Source organism: Ammodytes marinus (genome assembly GCF_949987685.1).
Source record: "Ammodytes marinus genome assembly, chromosome: 10".
Classification (NCBI taxonomy): domain Eukaryota; kingdom Metazoa; phylum Chordata; class Actinopteri; order Uranoscopiformes; family Ammodytidae; genus Ammodytes; species Ammodytes marinus.
The window spans coordinates 6,359,640-6,381,273 of NC_137214.1; the positions used below are offsets into that span (position 1 = coordinate 6,359,640).

Consider the following 21,634-nt stretch of genomic DNA (forward strand, 5'->3'; position numbering starts at 1 on the left):
ACATCGGAATTGTTGAATTTTTAACTGTACCACATTTTCCTGATTACCTCCTTACATGTTACTTAGCCTATTTAGTCATAAAATAGGATGCATTAATTAATATTAAACAAGGTTAAATATACATAGACTTGACATTGCCTGGACCATTTGCAATATCACACAACTGCTTGGTCATTATTTATTAATCATTCATTTCCATTCTTCAGCTTATTTACTTTTGATTCTACATTTCAGATAAAACATGTTTACCTTCACGTTAGCAAACGTTCAAGTGCAGGAGTATTTTTCACATGCTGCATGTGTAATTTTTTTGAACATAAAGCACATAATGCTAAAAGCAACATGGATAGTCACACGTAAGAATTATAAAGATATTCAAACTATGTGTCAGTTTGCAACCTTTTATTTCAGAAAGAAATGGAAATACAGTATGTTTTATTTTATTATCTTGTGTTTTAGATATCCAAGAAGTTGAATGTTAATTTTTTAAATAGCAACAACCCATTTCATAGACGGAAGCCTGACACATTTACAGTGAGATCGGACACTGAATACTAGTAAAAGTGAAGGCATTTTTAGGGACACTGTAGAGACCAATTGGTTGTCTTGGTTCACTTCATAATGGACAGGTGCTTGAAGTCAATGACATTTCTGCTAAGTTCAAACGAAAGCATCTCCTGTTTTCATGTTAAGACTTTTTACATTTCTAAGTAGCCTACTTGACCATGTAGCATCATGGCTCACTTCAAGGAATCGTAGTGGTTTGAAAATTAAGCTCTTGATTTTTGTGCGTGACGTCACAGGTGAAACTAGAGTGTGCTTTGTGTCTCTCTATTACCAAAGTCCAATAAGGAATAACTATTTATACTATCTATATATTGGGTGTGGTTTATTTTCTGCAAAAAAAAAAAAAATAATAATAATAAAAAGTGAAAATAAAATAAATCCGTGCACATGAAGTTCATTTTTAATGAAGAAGTGTGATTGTGATACAGTGGTCCCCTTGTTTTTTGTGTGTGTTTGTGTGGGATTTGTCTGAGAAAAATGTGTATTCCTTCTTACTTTAATGTATGCTCACTAACTCATTAAAGAACAATTTGCAACATGTGTAGTTTGTGAGGTACAATTGCTGATTTTTATAGTAATTTTAAAACACATTCAATTTGAGTGATTCTAATTAACAATAGGTAACTATTGGTTTACAGCTATAGCCTAATATGTATTTGCAGCAACACATATGTACAGTAGCTACTGAAAGCAGGTCATTTTAATTAAGTAATTAATTAATTGAGTGATTATGATACAGTGGTCAACTTGTTTTTTTGCAGTTTTTATGTTTTTTTTGTCTCATAAAATGTATCTGCATATACAGTATTTGTTCTGATTCCAATCTTATTTATGCTCACTAACACATTAAAGCATTAATTGCAACATGTGAGGTGCAGTTATATATACTTACTGATATTCACTGTCATTTAAATCCCATTCAATGTGTGTTATTCTGATTTTCAACAAGTTACCAATACACTCCCACTGTAGTCCTTGTATTAATATGTGATTTCCCAATAAGAGTTTAGATGAACTAGTAAAGCTAGCTACCAGTGAAGTTGGCCTACCATGTCAGTCTTGACGTTCGTTCTACAGCCTCGTGATATTGGTAAACCTAACATGACGTTGCGGTCTCGTGTTTGACAAGCACCAACCTTGACCAATAGAAAACAGAGCTCTTTCAAGCTAAACCAATAGGAGCCTCGGGATTCACCAGCTAGGCGGCCTTTCTGAGAAACAGTGCGTATCGGGTTAGGTTGTTAGAAAGTTAATGGCTGGGGGAAAGAGATCCTCCTCAACCCTCGCTTCGGGAGAGTTTTTGGATTCCCTGAAGTAAAATCACGCAATTATCCCGAAAGAAAGAGCCTGGACGGACGTTTAAGTCAACAACTAGCTCGCTAACACACGTATCGTGAACACAAGTATGCAGGATGCAGTAGCCGGGACGGCAATGCTGACGGACGGCTTCGAGGACGAGATTGACTCGGTGACTCCTCGCTCCCCAGCGGCAGGGATGGGGGTAGGAGCGACACCAGGAGGAGTCGGACTAGGGGGCATTGGGATCGGTGTAGGCGGAAAGAAAGTACGTTTATACGGCGAACCTGGAGGGCCTGCTGCAGAAAGACTGGATTTCAAACTAGCGGCTGCGGCCGTCCTCTCATCGGGTCCAGGATCCGGCAGCGACGAAGACGAGGTTTCAGAGGTAGCTACGCTAGGCTAAGCTAGGCTAGTTAGCTAAGCCTAACCAGAAAGCTAAGGCAACATTCCTCTCCTAGCTAGCGAATTACCTCGCAGTTGGCAACCACCCCCTCCCAGGCCGCTGAAAATACGTCAAATAAAGCAGCATTTTAATCCAATAACTCCCTTTTCCAGCTCAGGTGCTTACGGAGTGTTCTGATGGCTTTAGTGTTTGGTGAGGCACGAGCGGTTGTTCACGTTAAGCGGCTGAAATGTTTTATTTATGCAGCGCAGGCTGTGAACACGGCCTAGCTCAGGGTGGAAGCGAATACGGGCGGCCTCGCTCGTTGCTGCTGTCGTCTCGCAACATCCCATCACAAGTTTGCAGCTCTCCCAACAGCTTTCCAGCCTACAGCAAATGGAAGATAGACTCGTAGAGCCGCATACACACACGTCCACGGCTAACTAACTATCTGCCATTCCGTATGTAGTTGTGGTGCAATTACGTCACTTTTCTAAATCATGTAAATGAACTGCGAACGTCCCCTGAGCTAACTTTTCCACACGTTTAGATTATGCCGTTACCACCCCGAACTAGTTGAATTTTCGACTGTCGGTGTTTACAAATACACTAGTTGGGTTTATTTCCTTCGCCTTTTGTCGCTGTCGTTTGATGTCAACTTGATGTGCGTTGCAACAATTGAGAGCAGCTAGAGTTCATGTTGAGAGGTGTCCAACTTTCCATGTGCTGGCAGACACACACACACACACACACACATGGGGACAGGTGTGACGGCATCTTCTCCTTAGCTAATATTATATATTTGCTCAGACATATGCATAGATTGTTACAAAATATTGGTCCACAAATTAAAAATTTGAATGTGCCACCCAAAAACTAAGAAAAACACTCTTTCTCTCTCAGATCTCAATGGGGATTTTTGACCAAATAATTAAGAGGTTACTTGTCTGACTCACCAAATGCCATGTCATAACCAAATCCTTTTCGTCTGCATATGTAGTCTAGTAGTGTAAGCTGTCAGTTTGAAGATATTTAGACTTCTTCTCAGCCATACTATATAGTCATGTTATTGAGTGTCGTGTGACAGGAATGGAGCTTGTCAGAATGCTACAAACATATATGATTTGCACAAACATATGAAAGGGTCTATGTCTTTTAAAATATTATGCAATATTTACTGTCAAGGAGTTGTGGGCGGGGAGAGAATTGGCAGTGCTGAGAAACGTTACCTGTTGAGCTGTCACACTGCTATTGTATCTAACTAATATCTGATCAAAAGGCTATCTGTCTGAAAGCATAGCTACAGCCAGGACGGTCTGACAAGTTAGCATATCTGCTGACACCAATGTCAATATAGCCTGGCCATTTCTGTTTGGGCATCAGCTGTGTGTACCAGCAGAAGAAAATATCAAGTTTGACAACTACATCTTGGGTAGCTAAGTTAAATCCAATAGCAAATGTTTGCTGTCGGTGTGTGTGGCGTTTCTTCACTCACCCAGGCCCTGCTATACATGCTTGAAAGGGAGCATTTGTTGTGGAGCTTTTTTACTCCAGTGGAGAACTAGCTGCTCTGGGCAGCAGCTAAAATCTGAGCCCCAGGATTAAGCAGATGCCATTCTAGGCCTTTCCAGCTCTCTGGATACCAACACCCTGGGAACTGTAGTTCATTAATAGTGGAGAATGATGTCCATTGTTGATTATAAAGGCCTCGGTGGGACTACATCCCCCAGGGGTTGTTGTTGCACCGTGCTCCTATCGTATAGCTGAATTCCTCCACATTGCTGAATCCCAACATTTGCACTCTGGGCCAGACCCTGAAAGCCTGCTGCAGCTCATGAATTGGCATAGACAGCGATTGTTACTCAGTTTTAGTCGAAGGTTGTTTAGCAAACTGCTGAATTACAGTAATTTATTCTATAGCTTATAAATATTTTAAAACCTCACCTTGTTGGTGAGCTGTTTGCACAGTTGTTATATCTTTTATATTTGTGGTTGTCAGTAAAGCTATGATGTACTGTATATAACCTAATACACTATACTGGACAAATGATTGACTTAAAAATATCTCTAAAACACTTCTAAGTTATAATTAAATCACTTGTGGAGTTGTGTAAGTCAGTCACAACAACACCCATGTGTTTTCTTTAAATTAACATCTCCTGATCTGTATTCTTAATTTGGCATCTGTGCATACATTAGGTGTAATATTTCCCACCTCTAAACCAAAATATATCACCGGTAATTTAATTATGATTGACACGGTATCAAAAATAAACACGCCCCACCCCAAAAGTTTGGAATTGAACCATATGCTATTCTGAAATTGTCAGATAAACAAGTTTATTATTAGATTGTGTGTTTGTAATATCTGTCTGTTGAATTTGTATTGTTTATATCAGTGTTTCAAAAAATATATACATACAAGAGTAAATCACACCTATAACACCTTTTTAATATTATTTTTCATCTTGAAGTTTCTCTCTTGAGTCTTCAACAACATGTTAGCGTAGCTGCTATTTATATGGTCAAAACGGATAGAGGCTTTATTCACTTTTAAAACGGGAGCAGATGCTGCCACTGCACTAAGATAGTAAATAAAACAGTTGTGTGTATTATGCTCACTCACTATTTATTTTTATTTTTTTTTAAGAAGAAGAATGACATGTTTTTGACAGAGACAGACATGATAGCCAACAGCTCGGGTATAAGACTATGCTGCTGTGCTTTCAACTGAATCTCTCCGTGTGTGTGTGTGTGTATGTGTGTGTGGGAGTTTTAATTCCTGGCCGTAGCACTTCCTGTAATTTGTTTGCCGTCCGTTAAAAAGAAACCGTAAATAAACAAGGGCAGCGTGCCAGGTCTGTTTTTAGAGGTGGTGTACTCATGAGACCTCTTCTTTTGTAACGTATAATGGTAATAATAGATGATGTATTAAGCAACATGATACTGACTAATATACTGGTTACGGTTTTCCAGACTTTCTAGTGACATGCAGTTGTTGTTTAGCCTACATTAAAGCACCTGTCATAGGGCCAATAATAATGGTCCCCCCCTCCCACCCCCTGCTCTGTGCCACTCTTCCAGGTGGAGTCGTTCATCTTGGACCAAGAGGACCTTGATAACCCCATCATGAAGACGGCGTCGGAGTTGCTTTTGTCGAGCGCAACAGACGGAGTAGATTTGCGGACAGTGGATCCAGAGACACAGGCGCGACTAGAAGCTCTACTGGAGGCTGCAGGTATTGCCCCTTCGTCCGCACTCACAGCTCCTCGGCTTAAGACTTGACACATGTTGACCATTACCTCATTGGCCACACCTCGTTCTTGCTCCAAACAGTCTGAATTTTATGCTTCGACATGCTGTCATTTCTAAAAACAAGGGTAAAAACCTCCTATTTCTGCTTCATCTTTTTTTTTTTTCTCCCTCTATCCCTCCCTTTTAAAATCCCAACCAAAGTCGAGGTCTTTTGTTTGCATTAGGCCTACAAGCCCAAACGGCATTAAAGCGGACCAGCCGGTTCTGCCACTTTCATATCACAGTCTGTAAGTGATTGCAGTGAATTAGTTTGATTTTAGAAGTTGAAGTGTAAAGGTGTTTTTAGAAAGGTCTCTTGTGTAGATGAATTCATTAAGAGCGTGGGTGTCCTGGCCTGGGTTGGGATTATGAACATTACCGGGCAGATTAAGGCTGCTGCAACGCTTGCCTGAGCCTCCACAGCATGCACACACAGCCCATGTTGAACGGCTAATGGCTAATCTCATTCTATTCCACCTTTCTCCCTGACCAGTCTGACCAGAACAAGGTGGCAACTCAATGATCTGATTACCTAAGATCGGATACAGCTTGAATAATTAGAATTAAAATAATGCATTAATAAAACCATCTTAAATGTTTTCTCACGCTACTTTGGGTGTTGTCCTATACAGTGTATAGTATTAGCAGAAAGAGAGAAGTATCGGTTGTGGACAGCCCCTATAGCCGAATACCAGAACTGTCAACACTGTCACCACAAGGAAAGATGGCAAGCTCATGTTCAATGGTGGTATACTGTAGGCTTCCAGCATTAAACCACCATTATATTACCAAGGCAAAGGTTTTGCTACCAAATATGCTTAATATGATGAATTTGATTGAGGTTATTTAAATGTTTGAGACACCCAAAATTGAAAGACCTATAGTGTGAAATACGCTAAAATTCCCACATTGTTAATATGATGTGGAAGTAGGGTTGGGCGGTAATATGGCAATACCGTAATTCAGGGTATTTGAAAATAACAAAGGTATTCCAAATCTGCTGCGTAATGGCCTAATATGTCAAATCAAAAAGGACACTTGGTACGCGTCACTTTACAGCCTCTTCTCAGAAGGGTTCTGACAAAAAAAGATGGCCGACGCAAACCCGTTGATCCCCACACAAATGACAGGGCTGCTTCATTGTGTGTCGCGTCTTAAATGTTAGAATGCAGCTTCAAATACGTAACAAGTTAATGAGATGCAGTTATTTTGTTGGTTTCCTTCATTTGGATAGGTACCCTGCGTTCCAATACCCATTCTTCCCTACTATTTAGTACGCCAGAAAAAGATTTAGGATGTCCCAATACATGCATGTCAATTGCAGTATGCTGAACATACATAAATGCCCCACTAACTCCGATAGCATTTGGGAGTATTGGTCTATATTCTTGACATTTCTCGACATAATGAAAAAAAAAAAAAAAAAACCTTCTTTATCTGATATTTTTTTCTCTGCTGTGGCCCTAAAACTCTTCTGTACTTTAGTATGTAGTGTAGTAAAAAGAAAAAGTATGTGATTTGGAACGCAGGGCTAGTTCCTATTGTAAAAATGAGTGTTTAGCAAAGATGCCTTCATGGTGATGAATTCCGTTTAAATCTTGTCAAATGTAGTGTTAGGCCACGAACTAAAACAAATAGGCAACAGTTGTAGTTGTAATGGGTGTAACCCGAAGGTAATACCGTGTGCCCGGGGAGAATTTTGGGCAAAGGGATTTAAAAAGTTGGATACGGTCTAGCCCTATGTGGATGTAAATGCCTTTTTAAATTAAAGCTGAATTATGGCACTATGATCTCATAGCAATTGTGTCATTGTTTGCGTTCCATTCCATTGTGCTGGGGAGAACAAAGCCAAAATGGACCCAAAAAATCTGACACTGTCCTGCTGTTACTGACGCTTTAGTATTTTTTTTTCTTTTTCTTTTGGGGGAGTAGTAAAGAAGCTGTCCAGACATGGCTCAAAATGTCAACTAGCACTTTTCTCTTAACAGATACAATAAAACAATTCTATAATAGGTTGTTACAAAATAAACAAACAAAATATGATAAATATCAGATAAAAATAGGTGTAATTTTTTTTTTATATATATTTTTTGGGCATTTTATATGCTTTTTATTGATAGTGCAGAGAGACAGAGGTGAAATGGGGCAGAGAGGGGAGTGACATGCAGAGAACGACCGCGGGTGGGAATGGAACCCGGGTCTGCTGCTGGGCCCGGCCCGGGTGGGGGGATGCCCTACCAACTGAGCTAAGGGCGCCCCGGTGTAATAATCTTTAAAGGACTGGGGTTGTGACTGCGAGCTGATTTAAAAAACATTGATATTGTCATCAATTCTTTGATTAATGTCACTCAATTTATTATACTATCAAGCCTGTTGCAAAGAGACTATCCGTGCCACACAGCCCTAATTACAACAAATGCAAGACAAGTCATACATGGATTATTCAGAAATGCTACTGAAACTACTAACAATACATGAGGGGCCTTGGTTGAATAACTGTTCTCTTGTTAGAAAAAGCTGTAATGTGATCGGAAAAAATGTCAACTGATGGTAAGGTGTACAAAACACAAAAATAAAACTGTCAACGTGAATTATGCAAAAAAGAAAAGAAAACTAAATATTAAATGGGGATACTAAAGGGAAATTTTCCTCAGAGCGTCGTCTATTACACACATATTCAGTTAGTACTTTATCAGGTACACCCATACAATCTATCAAATAGATCTGCTGTAAATTTGAGCCTTTACAAAGTTCATAATGTTTAAATTCAATTATCTTTATTACTGAGGTCATACTTAATGTTTTTTTTAATGGACCACGTGATATTCAGAGGTCTTTCTCCAAACGTTCTACTCATCAGGGAGGGGAGAATAATAAAAATCCCTCAATGAAGAACAGTCCAGTACAACACAATCCCTAACAGTGACCCCAAAAAGCTAAAACACATAGTTGAATAAAGACGTCTTTGACATTGTCAAACATTATAGGCATCATAAAGGTCCACAGTTTGTATTGACTTTCTAATGTGATTTTATTACTGCAAGGTTAAAGGATGTACATATGTATCTACGTCTATAGACATCTGTCCCTATAAATCCTTTGTTTGCTTGATGTGTATCTTTGGGCTAACATGCACCTTATTAGAATAGTTTTTCAGACAATCTGAAAGCTATGAAAATATTCTTTTCAGAAGGCTGAATGTGCAGACGTCTGCCTTTCCCATATTCTCCCTAAAAAAACAACTATTGCAACAACCCAGTTGCCCTTTAATTACATCTTACAATACAAAACATCTTATACAAGAATTACAAGGGAATGTGTGGAGTTTTTTGAGAACGCTGTTGTTGGTGCTGTAGAGCAATTATGTTATGCATATCATATGTCTATAAATTGGAACTGGGCCTATCACTGAATGTAAACAAAACTGTTTACAGTAATGATTCCACTGGGCACTTTTGAAGGTAACCCTCACATTTTCTGTTTGGGGATCCCTTGCTGCTCTATGTTGGCAAAATGAAATCATGTGGGCATACTGTCACAATGCAGCTACCAGTAGAAAGGTCAATCTATCGCAATGTCACTGTACGATTTAATATGACTTTAATCCTACCTTTTGCTATTAGCATTAGCAGGCATCAGGTTGCTCCTCTGCCAGCCCCTGATTTTTCTCACTGTCAAACTCCAGTATATTCAGCTTTTAAGTGGCTCCTCTCGGGCTACAATGAGCAGGCACCATGCAGCAGACACACCATTTACAATGCAGGTTTCCCTTTACTTATGTAAGTTCAAAGTGCTGTATGTAATTAAATGCAGGCAGCATTAAAAACATCCAATTTAATGGAAAAGGAAATTATCTAACAAAAATAAAATACAAAATGATTTAAAATAAATAATAAGAGTGATATATACTACGATCTTGGTTTTTCTTCTATTAACCCATTGATGACGGCTGCTGCACGACGCTACATTGTATCTCCTGCCGGCTGCTGCGTAGCGCAGCATTGTTACTTTATCTCATTTTCATGGCGTGCGCAGTATAGAATGCACCGTCATTGGTTCAAATACACAGGATATGGGTTTTGTTGATTTAAGACCACGTGACCACCCAAATGTCGTGTGGTTTGCCGAAAATCACGTAAAAAAAAAAAAAGCCGGCTGTGTCCGCAATAGTGTATTACAGAACAGTTAGTGGCGTTCGGAGCGCAGTATCTAGGTCTACTATAGACTACTGACAAAAATCACACAACACATTGCATCTATTTATTAACAATATTTAAGAATTTAGGCTATATTTTGCTGCTCCAACTCGTATTCAGCCCAGCCAGGCGATAGTTAAGTTTCAGTTTCGTTTTCATCTCTGTGGTATACAGCCGTTTGGACCAGCTGATCGGCTCCCGACAGCGGGAGTCAGTCTGCGTTCCAGTTGTACTGGGAAGTCGGATTTATGGTGCCAGTGATAACTTAACTAAATAATAAAATAAAGCTAACTCCTCCTTCCTATATCTGTCTCTTTATCCCTCTACTGCACACTCAGTCACTACTATCCATGCTAAAAGGAAGCAGGATTATAACCTCATTTAGCACATTATTTTTAAATATTTTATATTACTTATTCTTTTTTTTTCTCCCCCATCTAATTTTGACGATTTTTAGAAAAATGTGTTGGTTTGTAAGCGCTTAGGGAGCATGTTTAAATAAAACTTATGAACCTCACCTTTTTTTAAATGTATTTTATTTCATGTTTCTATGTGCTACACAGGCTTAGATATTAAGGTTTTGGTAGACGTTGACAATTCGTAGTATTTTTTTCAGAAAACCCTCAGGCATTAAGGACATGCATCCTAGATTGCCATAGTCATCAATGGGTTAAACCTTGATTCATCCAAATAGTTCAGACCTAGCAGTTATTACAGCAGTATACATGTTACAGAGAAAATACATTAAAAAAGACAATGTACAAAAGTCAAACGCACATATACTAGCGGCTCATTGCAGTACAGTCCAGTAATCCATGGCCCCAAAAGATTTCTCATGTCGATTTAAAAACTCCTCTCATACAACACCAGCTAGCATTTTTCAGATCCGTGGCTTTGGCTAAACTAAACTGTAGAGGCCTGTATTGCCTCGTATCCACTGAGCAGTTCAGTTCGGCACGGTTTGGTACAGAACGGTTCAAGAGTGTGTTTCCACTGCCTTCACTCGCCCTTACTTAGGGATAGCCGCTGGCAAGAGTACAGTCTATTGGTCGTTGCCGTTGAACGATGCTACGTAAATATATGGTGACATCGTAGCAGCAAGACACGGTGTAGCATTTTTCTCAAAACACAAGACTCTTCGCTCTTGCCGAGGTGACTACACACAGCGGTTTATCTTTCGCACTGACTGCAGTGTGTAGCTCCACCCTTTTGGGACCCTTTGGGATGGCTTTGTACCCCAACGAAAGGTTGACAAAAATGGGTACTGCACAGTTCACTTATGTTGTCTGTTTGTTAACATTCGTCAGTTGACCACCAGTCTATTCCTGCATAAAACTAGTTGAGATGTGTTTTGTTCACTTACAACCAGACACAAGATAAGTGGGTCTTTCAGGCTAATTACTGTACACATATTTTACATCAATGTTAAAAGTGACTGAATATGATTAACAATGCAAACTGCAGTAACTCATTAGCCAAGGCTCACCAGCACTATCATTGCAACATCTTACCCACAATGCAAAGTAGTACAGACCCAGGAGAATGAGAACACCCTGTACGAGACCCGTGATATGGGACACCATTGTAGGCTTTCATGTGACCTTTTTTATTGAAGAAAAATATTTGTGTGGGAAAAGACACCCTCTCAGTCAAGGGCCGCCCTAGTGTGGAATTTTTCAGGTAAATGTATTGAAAGCTTTATGTCAGACGATGTCCGCTTCATATTGGAGCCTAAAGTACATAGTAGATCACATCTTTAATTCTATTATTATGCATCTTAAGTCTGATTTGCTTTTCTTTCTTTTTTTGCTAATTTGTCGGAAAGTTCATGGAGTGAATTGGATGCAAAGTGATGGTTCTTTATGGAAAATAAAAAAGGCAACACATTCTCCTAACTTTACCAGCTTTGTTCATGTTAATCGCCCTGCAGCGTGCATGTACATGTCTTGGTATCAGTGCTGCCAGATAAGTGTGTTTTTAATATAGACACTTTATTATAACACAACTATAGAAGAGAATGTTGTGTGTGAAAATATGTCACACAAAACATAGACATTGGAGGGTAGCAGGCGCAGCTAGCAGGAGCAGGTGCTTATGGGTAAACACACTGTGCATCCCTTTCATCTTAGATTTGGACTTGATTTCATGAATCCAGGCTCCCTTTATGCTGGGCTTCAATAGGCCAAGGTCTCACCTGGTGGCTGAGGACACTTTGTGAACATTTTAAAAAGCTGGAATCAGCTTGAATAAAAAAGATCTAGTGCTAGTATGCCAAATTGATGAAGGGAAATAGAAAAAAAGAAGGTGCAAGCCATGATTTATTGCTGCCTAGTGAGCCATTTTCTCTATCAGGAAGTTAGTTTTCTACATTGACAGGTTGTTGACTACTGCTTTTGTTTAGACATACAGTAAGGTTTAAAGGTCACATATTATGCAAAATGCACTTTTATTATGGTTTGTCAACATTAATATGGCACGTGTGAAGAAACACTCCTAAAGTATGTGAAAAAAACAACCATCTCTCTTATTCTCCCCCTCCACTTTTCCAAAATCCTTTGTTCAATAACTCCAGTCAGATTTCTCCCCCGTATGATGCCACTGCCAATTAGCTTCAGGGCCAATCAGAGCAGATTTGGCTTTATGGAAGGCGGCGTTTAAAGAGACAGGCTTTAAAACGTAGTTTTTCAGACGGAGGAGATTAAGCAATAGCACTGCTAGAAAATTATAAAGGGTTTTGTGGACACTGCACCATGAGAAAAGTTTCTAGTAGAAACCCAAATGACAGTTTAGGACCTGACAATGAGCATCATATGTGACCCTTTAATGTTGACTTGCTTGCAGTTTTGCATTGGCTGTTCAAACAAACATTGTCTGAGATTTTAATTAGCAACTAGTATAAAAACTGTTTATTCAGATTGCATGGTGTGTTTTGGTGGTACAGTGGGTGTGGACAGCTCAGTGGCTAGCCAGAAACGTCCAGTTCAAAAATATCTGCTAGTACAGCCAAGTCACAGCCCCTTTTACCTCCAGTGAGAGCTCAAGAGTCCATTTTGCTTACAGAAGGAAATTCAACCTAAATAGGTGAAGATTGTTTATTTGAGTTTGAAGTGTGATTCAGAGCTGTAGAATTTGACATTTGTTCACATAGGCCTTCTAAAAAAAACAGCTCAGATAAAACGATCACTCCTTAGTTGGTTTTCTTTGTTTCCTTTACCTTGTTCTTAATATAGAACTTATCTATAGTGCGTCACACCCAGACGTATGTCCAGTCTGTTTTGGTTCAATAAACCTCTTGCTTTCTCTGCCGTAAACATGACACAGCAAAACATTAATGATCAACTTCCTCGACCTCTTGTTTCCCTGTGCCTCAGGGACCGTTGTGAAATCCTTTTCTGTAGAGACGTACTAAGTTTAGCTGGAGTCACAGGCCTAGTGGTGAAAACACAGGAGGACCACAGTGGGCCGAAGCTCACTGCTGTCTGGCTAATAGCAGGGCTGAGACACTTGGTTTTTCTTCTCTATATGCTGCTCTTGCTTCATTTTAACACGTGCCCTTAAAACCGACACTTCCCCACTCAACACAAAGGCTGGAACGCTTTTTCAATGGTTGGGACACTGTTCTTGTTCTATCTTCTGAAAAAGATCTTTTAAGGCAGGTGATTAGCAACCTGTTTGTTTGCTTGCTCGTCCCTCTTGTTTCCATCTTTGGCTTTTTCTCTCACGACAAACACACATATTTGTTTGTGCTATTCCGTCATGCCGACCACTGTCTCCTGTCTCTCTCACGTTCACTGCCTCTTACTCGTCTATAATTCCCACGCGAAGAGACCCTTTTCTTTTCTACCATTAACAGCCTGAACCTTTAACCTAGTTTTCACCGTGCGGTACAGTTCGGTTTGGTACGGTATGGCATGCAGTCATTTGCGTTACCACTGTCAAAAGTTGGAAAGGGTACCAAAATAACCATACCATGGTGTACTTATTTTGGTCACCCTTTACGTTAGGGTACCAAGCCGTCCCAAAAGGGTGGAGCTACACACTGCAGTCATTTCCGTGCCAGAGATAAACCCCTGTGTAGTCACCTTGGCAAGAGTGAAGAGCCTTGGGTTTAGAGCACAATGTCGCCGTACAGCTCTTTGTTTATTGTGTGGCATTTTTTCTCTTCCTTGAATTAACCAGCGTGCTACACTATGTCCTTCTGCTATGATGGCACCATAGTTACGTAGCTGCCGCGGCCAGCGCCGTTCAAAGGCTCTGACCCATAGACTGTATACTCTGACCATGGCTATCGCTGTCCAGCATAAATCCCGCCTACAAAGTAAGGGTGCTGTCAGCAGTGATAACACAAGGCAAATCTATGGTTACCGATCCCCACCAAACCACGCCATGCCAAACCGAACCGTACTGCTCAGTGGAAACGAGGCATAGGACTAACATTGCCTCCCTCACTGTATTCATTCTATTCCTGGTCACATATCTGCTCCTACCTGGACACTCTCATATAATCCCAAAGGATATTGTTTTGTACCTTGTACCATTTGGCCCAGTTATTGTCAAAATGCTAGAATTTAAGAATCATAGATGGTGTATTGAAAGAAGATATTAAGCCATATTAACAAATGCTTGTGTGTGTTTTCTGTGTCTGTGTGTGATTCCCCCCCCCCTCCCCCCCACCCCCTTCCTCTTTGTGTCTGCTCTTACTAACCCCGGATTGGATTTGGCTGGACTGGACTTGCTTCTTCATCTGGTCTGGTGTGGTTGTGCTGCCCATGTGGTTTGCCTTGCCCTATGCACCTCTGCCCTTTTGGTGTTCGGCAGGCATCGGTAAACTGTCCACTGCCGATGGTAAAGCTTTTGCAGACCCAGAGGTTCTACGGCGACTGACGTCATCGGTGAGTTGCGCCCTGGACGAAGCTGCAGCCGCCCTGACCCGAATGAGAGCCGAAAACACACTCAACGCAGGCCAAGCCGACAAGTATGTATCTCGCCCATACCGACGCTGGTTACACACACCAGTTTATCCGGCTATAAATGAGTTCTTAAAAACCTTCATGAAATAATTCTGGAGTTTGCTTTCTCCTGGGAAGTGATTGCGTAGTTGTGAGGCGTATGTGCGTTCGCCTGTCACAGTGGCAGTAATTGTAGCAGTCTGGTTATTTTCAGCCGTAGTTTAGCGGAGGCGTGCTCGGACGGAGACGTCAACGCTGTTCGCAAACTGCTGGACGAGGGACGGAGCGTCAACGAACACACAGAAGAGGGAGAGAGCCTGCTGTGCCTCGCCTGCTCGGCTGGCTACTATGAACTCGCACAGGTATGTAGTGGGAAGACATTTTGAAAAAAAATTGTATTTACTAAGGGTGTACCAATTGATCAAAAACTTATCTATCAGCCCATAATCATTCAAAATAGTTAGATCCGGAGTCCTTATGAAGGCCGATCAGATGACATAAAATAAAGTTCGAAAATGCAAATTGTCTCTTGCATTTTACGAGTCCTGAAGTATACACATGGACCGCCTCCTATAGATGGACAGATAAACAAACCTCTCATTGGTCAAAATACTCTCCCAAAGCATCATGGGAAAACGAATACAGCCTTTAGCATCAAGATATTAGGATAACATGAATACAAAGTTCAAAGAATTATAGTATCACTTGTTCATTGTGATGATATTATTGGTCATCGGTGTCGAGCCTTCATGTATCCTAACTTAATCGATTCATCTTTCACCCTTTAAGGTCTTGTTGGCCATGCACGCCAATGTGGAGGACCGGGGCATCAAGGGGGACATCACGCCACTAATGGCTGCTGCCAGCGGAGGTTACGTGGATATCGTCAAACTGCTTCTGGTCCACGGGGCCGACGTCAATGCACAATCGTCAACAGGTAAAAAAAAAAAAAAATCATAAAAAATCAAATCCGAATGATTTCTTTCCTTTTCTTTTCAGTCAGATATAATCCCCGTGGCCTATTCTTTCACCAGGAAACACAGCTCTGACCTACGCGTGTGCCGGTGGCTTTGTGGACGTGGTGAAGGTGCTGCTGAAAGAGGGCGCCAACATAGAGGACCACAACGAGAACGGACACACGCCTCTGATGGAGGCGGCCAGCGCGGGCCACGTGGAGGTGGCCAGGGTGCTCCTAGAGTACGGCGCCGGCATCAACACGCACTCGAATGAGTTCAAGGAGAGCGCTCTCACACTCGCCTGCTACAAAGGTCAGAGCTCAAATATAGTGTCTTGTTAGGGGCTGCATATTGGCAATGACTTAATGATACGATACGCATCACGATATATCGCGATACATTGGAATACGATGCATGTTGTGAAATATTGCCATATTCCACATAAAGATATAAAACAAGGTGCTGTGTACAATCTGCGTGGTCTTCATACATCACAACGCATTATATTTTGTAATTCAGTGAATAAAGTATCTCGAAACTTTTCATTCCAATTCAAAACTTGGTCATTTATTGGCAAATGACCGTACTGCCTTGTAGTTCATAACCCATTACAACTTAATATTGATTTTTAGAGCTGACAATACATTGATCCAAAAACAAATAAAACGATATGTCGATGAATTAATATGTTAGTATAGCCCTAGTGTCTGTCCTTATTGAGGTTATGTGCCACTAACAATAATGGTGATAAAAAGTTTAAAAAGGAGTATTTTTGGGCTATTGTCTGCAGGTCACTTGGATATGGTACGCTTTCTGTTGGAGGCCGGAGCAGACCAGGAACATAAAACAGATGAGATGCACACAGCACTGATGGAGGCGTGCATGGTGAGCATCTGATCCTAAACATTACCCTTTTTTAATATTTTCACTTTACCTGGCCATGATGCTTTGCTTGTAGTTTTGTTTCAGACTAGTATACTAGATGTAGTAAAATTGACAAAAAATGGTTTTAATTTTTGAATGTCAATTTCCTTCCACACTCTGAAGCGTTTTGACAGCGCTCTCAGCACAGTGAGCAGTCATATACTTCAAACTACAAACACCTAGAATAGTTGAATAATGTTCAGGGTTTCCCCCAGTAAAGTTGTTAGGCATGGTGGCAATAGTGAGATTTAATGAAATTATAGTGGACAATATTGCGATTTGATAAATAAATGGTATTATTATTAGTCTACTTAAGTGGTTTTCAAGGAAAATACAGAGATCATTGATAGTTTAAAAAAAATGCATATCTCAATTTAAAACATAAAAATATTAATTAGCGTTGAAAAAATAAAGCTTGTTCGTACATTAGCCTACTGTTTACTTTACAGGCTTAACAATGAAAACAATTACATTTTTTTTTTTTATCTCCTCCCTTATAAATAAATGCATTCCCGACCGCCATGCCTAGAATACACTGGGGGAATCCCTGGAGTTCATCATATTTATTTCAGTCGACATAAAAATGATTACACTATTGTCAATGTATCAATACACTAAATATTGATCATCTGGGAGTTGGAACACCTCATGCTGTTTGCTCCGACTGTTTTTAACTGTGAAAAAGGTGCAAAGCGATGGCACACCGATGTATTCAGGTGCTTATCTCTACATTCTGTGTGTGTGTCTCGCTGTCCCAGGACGGCCATGTGGAGGTGGCACGGCTGCTGTTGGACAGCGGCGCGCAGGTCAACATGCCGGCCGACTCCTTCGAGTCTCCCCTCACCCTGGCAGCCTGCGGCGGGCACGTAGAGCTGGCTGCCCTGCTCATAGAGAGAGGAGCCAACCTGGAGGAGGTGCGTGGACGACAGACACACGCCTAAATACAAACACACATGTTAAAGAAAAAGAGACCCATATAATAAAAGGACTGGCTGCTAGTTTACATCAAGGGTTCTGGAGCTGTGTCTATAAATAGGAATGATGTAGTTGTAGAACTGACTTTAGATTTCACACATACTGCAGTATAGAAATAACCTTCAACCCTTCGACCGTCCTATTGCCCTGCTACCACTGTGTTAGTTACTATCCTAGCTAGAATTAAGAGTTATGATGAGAACATGTGCCCAAAACGGGAAATAGGAATATCATTTTGTTATTGACTATCGACTATACTAAAACTAATATTTGGTCATTTCAAAGGTTAATAATGAAAAAAAGCTGGCAGTAAGGTAACACACTTCAACACAGGATCAAAAGTAGTCAGGCCAACAGATGTTTCTTCAGGGATTTGTGCACTCTCATCTGACTACCAAACCACGGTTAGCTGAGGGAGTAGATAGTAGATACACCACATGGTAAGCTTGCAGTGAGTCATACTCACCCCCATGTTTGCTTGTGTTTGTGTCCAGGTTAATGACGAGGGCTACACGCCTCTGATGGAAGCAGCTAGAGAAGGCCACGAGGAGATGGTAGCACTGCTGCTAGCTCAAGGTAAGCAATCTTTGGCTCCTGTGTCTGGAAAGGGAAACTCAATGTCAAATGCTATTCCTGTGAATGTACACCCTCGTTTTGATTTGTTTGGCCAGCTCTCTCTCTCTCTCTCTCTCTCTCTCTCTCTCTCTCTCTCTCTCTCTCTCTCTCTCTCTCTCTCTCTCTCTCTCTCATCTCTCTCTCTCTCTCTCTCTCTCTCTCTCTCTCTCTCTCTCTCTCTCTCTCTCTCTCTCTCTCTCTCTCTCTCTCTCTCTCTCTCTCTCTCTCTCTCTCTCTCTCTCTCTCTCTCTCTCTCTCTCTCTCTCTCTCTCTCTCTCTCTCTCTCTCTCTCTCTCTCTCTCTCTCTCTGTGTATTTGTATTTGTATTTGTCTGCTTCTTATAAGAATATAATGCAGACCAGTGATCTGTGAAAGATATTGGTCCATTTGATTTATTAATGCATATACGTTTTGAACAGGGACTGCAGATGAAAATGAGCTTATAGCTAACTCTGGTACTGCTAATGAGCTGTGCATTGTCCCTGTCAAATAAATAAACAAAACAAATAAATAAATAAATAAACTTCAGCTAAAATTCATCTATTCATAACTTAATCCAGTCACTAAATCATTTCTTGCTGTGTGGTCCAGGTGCTAACATCAACGCCCAGACGGAGGAGACCCAGGAGACGGCTCTGACTTTAGCGTGCTGCGGAGGCTTCCTAGAAGTGGCCGACTTCCTCATCAAGGCGGGCGCTGACATCGAACTGGGCTGCTCCACTCCTCTAATGGAGGCTGCACAGGAGGGCCATCTGGAGCTGGTCAAATACCTACTGGCTGCAGGTGAGCCCACCACACACAACTCCACATCTAAAGGGAACAAAGAGATACACACACATGCCTTGGTTATCTTTTTCTGTGCGCTACCAATTGTAATGTCTTGATTTCCGTCCCTCCCAGGCGCAAACGTACACGCCACCACGGCGACGGGAGACACAGCGTTGACGTACGCGTGTGAGAACGGACACACCGACGTAGCCGACGTGTTGCTGCAGGCTGGAGCCAACTTGGTACGCCAAAGTCCTACATACGATTACCTAGGCCCCGTTTCATAGGTTTAGATAACACCAGAACAACAATGTATTTGTAATAGGGCTGGTTCATATTGCAATATATTGTGATATTCCAAATGCATAAACAGAGCTGAAATACAAGTTGTCTACAAGTTGGGTTGTATTATTACATCACATCACATTATTTGGATAGTTCAGCAGATGATTCAAAACAATTAAATTCAAAAGTTTAATTTAAATCCTTCCTCCAATTCTGATTTTTGAGAGCTGGCAATACGATACAGACACCACTAAAAAAAATATCACAATAAATTGTTGTATTCATATTCTTAGCACAGGCCTCATTTGTAATGCAGAGTGCTTTTTGTGCACATCTTTTTGATGGACGGATTTATTGTGTGAAACAAAGCTTGTAGATTGTACTCGCAGCACTTTGTAGAATGAGATTTCTCTTGTCCATATAGAAACTCTCAAGTCACTTTGTTTGACTTCTAATCCAACAAACTTAAAGTCTTAACAAACACGTCTTCACCTTTTCCCTCCCCAGGAACATGAGTCTGAAGGGGGGAGGACGCCGCTCATGAAGGCAGCAAGGGCAGGACATCTCTGTACGGTGCAATTTCTGATCAGCAAAGGTGAGTCATTTTATCATTGACTAAATCCATTCAAATGTACAGCAAGTCCTATTTTTTTTTGGAAAAGCACTGTTGATACACGCATAGTCCAGTGAATTTAAAAATATGGCCCCAGACTTTTCCTCGTGTAGATCCCATTTCACAGATCAGGTTCAGTGCATTTTTTTTCTGTTAACTTCCTTGAAAACCCAGAACTTCCTGAAACTGGAATCTGGAATTATTACTTGTGTTTTTATGAAGTATTGTGCTTGGTCACATTTCTTTGTCACTAGTCAAGGCCACTGTTTTATGGTTGGTTTTGGTCAACTTTGACTTAATAGTTTGAATATGGCGACATTTTGAAATATTATGAAACATCAGGCACATTAAAACATATTAGGGAATATAGTGCAAGTAAATGAGTAATGATACAATTATATGATGTGATCAAAAGCTTACATTTTCTTTTAGTTTTCCTGATTTCAACAATTGGGGCTGTAAGATGCTTCATCCTGGATAGATTTCTACTCGTCGGCTAATAAATATGGCTATATTTAATAAGACTCATACGTCATTCACACATTAAGTTCATGTTTAACCTTCTTCTTCTTCTTGTCTTGTCCAGGTGCTAATGTGAACAGATCGACTGCCAACAACGATCACACGGTGGTGTCTCTGGCCTGTGCTGGAGGACACCTGGCTGTGGTGGAGCTGCTGCTGGCGCACGGGGCCGATCCCACACACAGACTCAAAGTAACGCTCAACACTCCATGGCATATCCATTAGACCAAGTTCAACGAATAAATACACTCGCTCCCAATGTGTGTAGAAATCCATTATTGAAACCATCCCTTGTAATGTCTTTTCTTGTAGGATGGGTCCACCATGTTGATAGAAGCTGCTAAGGGTGGCCACACCAACGTGGTCTCCTACCTGTTGGACTACCCCAACAACATCCTGTCTGTCCCAGCCCCGGACCTCTCCCAGCTCACGCCCCCCTCGCAAGACGCCTCTCAGGTACACACAGCAGCAAATAAGACCTTTTGTGTTGTAAGTAGGATCAATTGTTAGTAGTGATAACCTAAGGAGAGACGCTGCAGGTTAAAATGTGCAACTAATAGATATCATAAAAATGTGCTAGTTGATTACTTAAATTGAAACATTGATAAAGCCAGTGGAAAAATAAAATAAAGGTGAAAAAAAACATTCTAGATTCCAGACTTTTAACAGAACAGATTTTGGATACAGCCTTTTTATTTAAATTTGATAAATCAAAGAAATATTATGCACAGGTCTTAAACATTAATTTTTTCGTCTTGTCTTAGGTTGTAATAACCTTCAGAATAGTGCTAAGAATGATTATGGAGTTTAGTTAATGTAAGTGCTTTAGAAATATAGATTTTTTTAGTATTAAAAAAATGTCATGTTGAGATAATGGAGGTTTGTACAGGAGAAATATACAGACGCAAACAGACTCAGGCTCAGTCAAATTAACACGTACATCTACATTATCTACCAACATTTTATTCTAGTATGAAAAAATAGATTTTGAAGGGAGAAAAAAATTGCCAAAAATCTCAAAATGTACCAGTGCTTGAATACAATGCTTTTGGCTCACAGTGTCTCACCTTAACACTAACATGCCTTCTGCGGTGACAGGTTCCACGTGTCCCATTCCAAGCCCTGGCCATGGTGGTTCCCCCTCAGGAGCCCGACCGTGCCCCATCCAACATCGCCACGTCCCCGCCCGTCTCCAGCAAAGGTAATCAGGGCTGCAAGTCGTGTCACCCATGTGAGTGTTGCTGAGTTACAATGGAGTTTTTTTTCATTCTCTAACCCTTAATCTCAAT

The 21,634-nt window shown here is 40.8% G+C and overlaps 1 protein-coding gene across 4 annotated transcripts in view; it reads left to right on the forward strand.

Annotated features, from left to right (window-relative positions):
- The first annotated feature begins 1,827 nt into the window (after positions 1-1,827).
- Positions 1,828-21,634, forward strand: part of ankhd1 (ankyrin repeat and KH domain containing 1) — a 33,419-nt gene continuing 13,612 nt past the window's right edge. The window contains exons 1-15 of one of the 4 annotated variants that reach the window (XM_080035685.1): positions 1,828-2,251; positions 5,333-5,486; positions 14,557-14,713; positions 14,902-15,049; positions 15,477-15,624; positions 15,722-15,955; positions 16,434-16,528; positions 17,326-17,481; positions 18,037-18,118; positions 18,749-18,940; positions 19,058-19,167; positions 19,718-19,805; positions 20,410-20,537; positions 20,658-20,801; positions 21,444-21,576. In XM_080035685.1, the coding sequence (XP_079891811.1) occupies positions 1,973-2,251; positions 5,333-5,486; positions 14,557-14,713; positions 14,902-15,049; positions 15,477-15,624; positions 15,722-15,955; positions 16,434-16,528; positions 17,326-17,481; positions 18,037-18,118; positions 18,749-18,940; positions 19,058-19,167; positions 19,718-19,805; positions 20,410-20,537; positions 20,658-20,801; positions 21,444-21,576 (2,248 nt within the window). In that variant the 5' untranslated portion in view covers positions 1,828-1,972. Of the gene's footprint in view, positions 2,252-5,332; positions 5,487-14,556; positions 14,714-14,901; positions 15,050-15,476; positions 15,625-15,721; positions 15,956-16,433; positions 16,529-17,317; positions 17,482-18,036; positions 18,119-18,748; positions 18,941-19,057; positions 19,168-19,717; positions 19,806-20,409; positions 20,538-20,657; positions 20,802-21,443; positions 21,577-21,634 lie in introns of all 4 variants that reach the window. The other 3 variants (XM_080035687.1, XM_080035684.1, XM_080035686.1) reach the window with 3 other exon arrangements.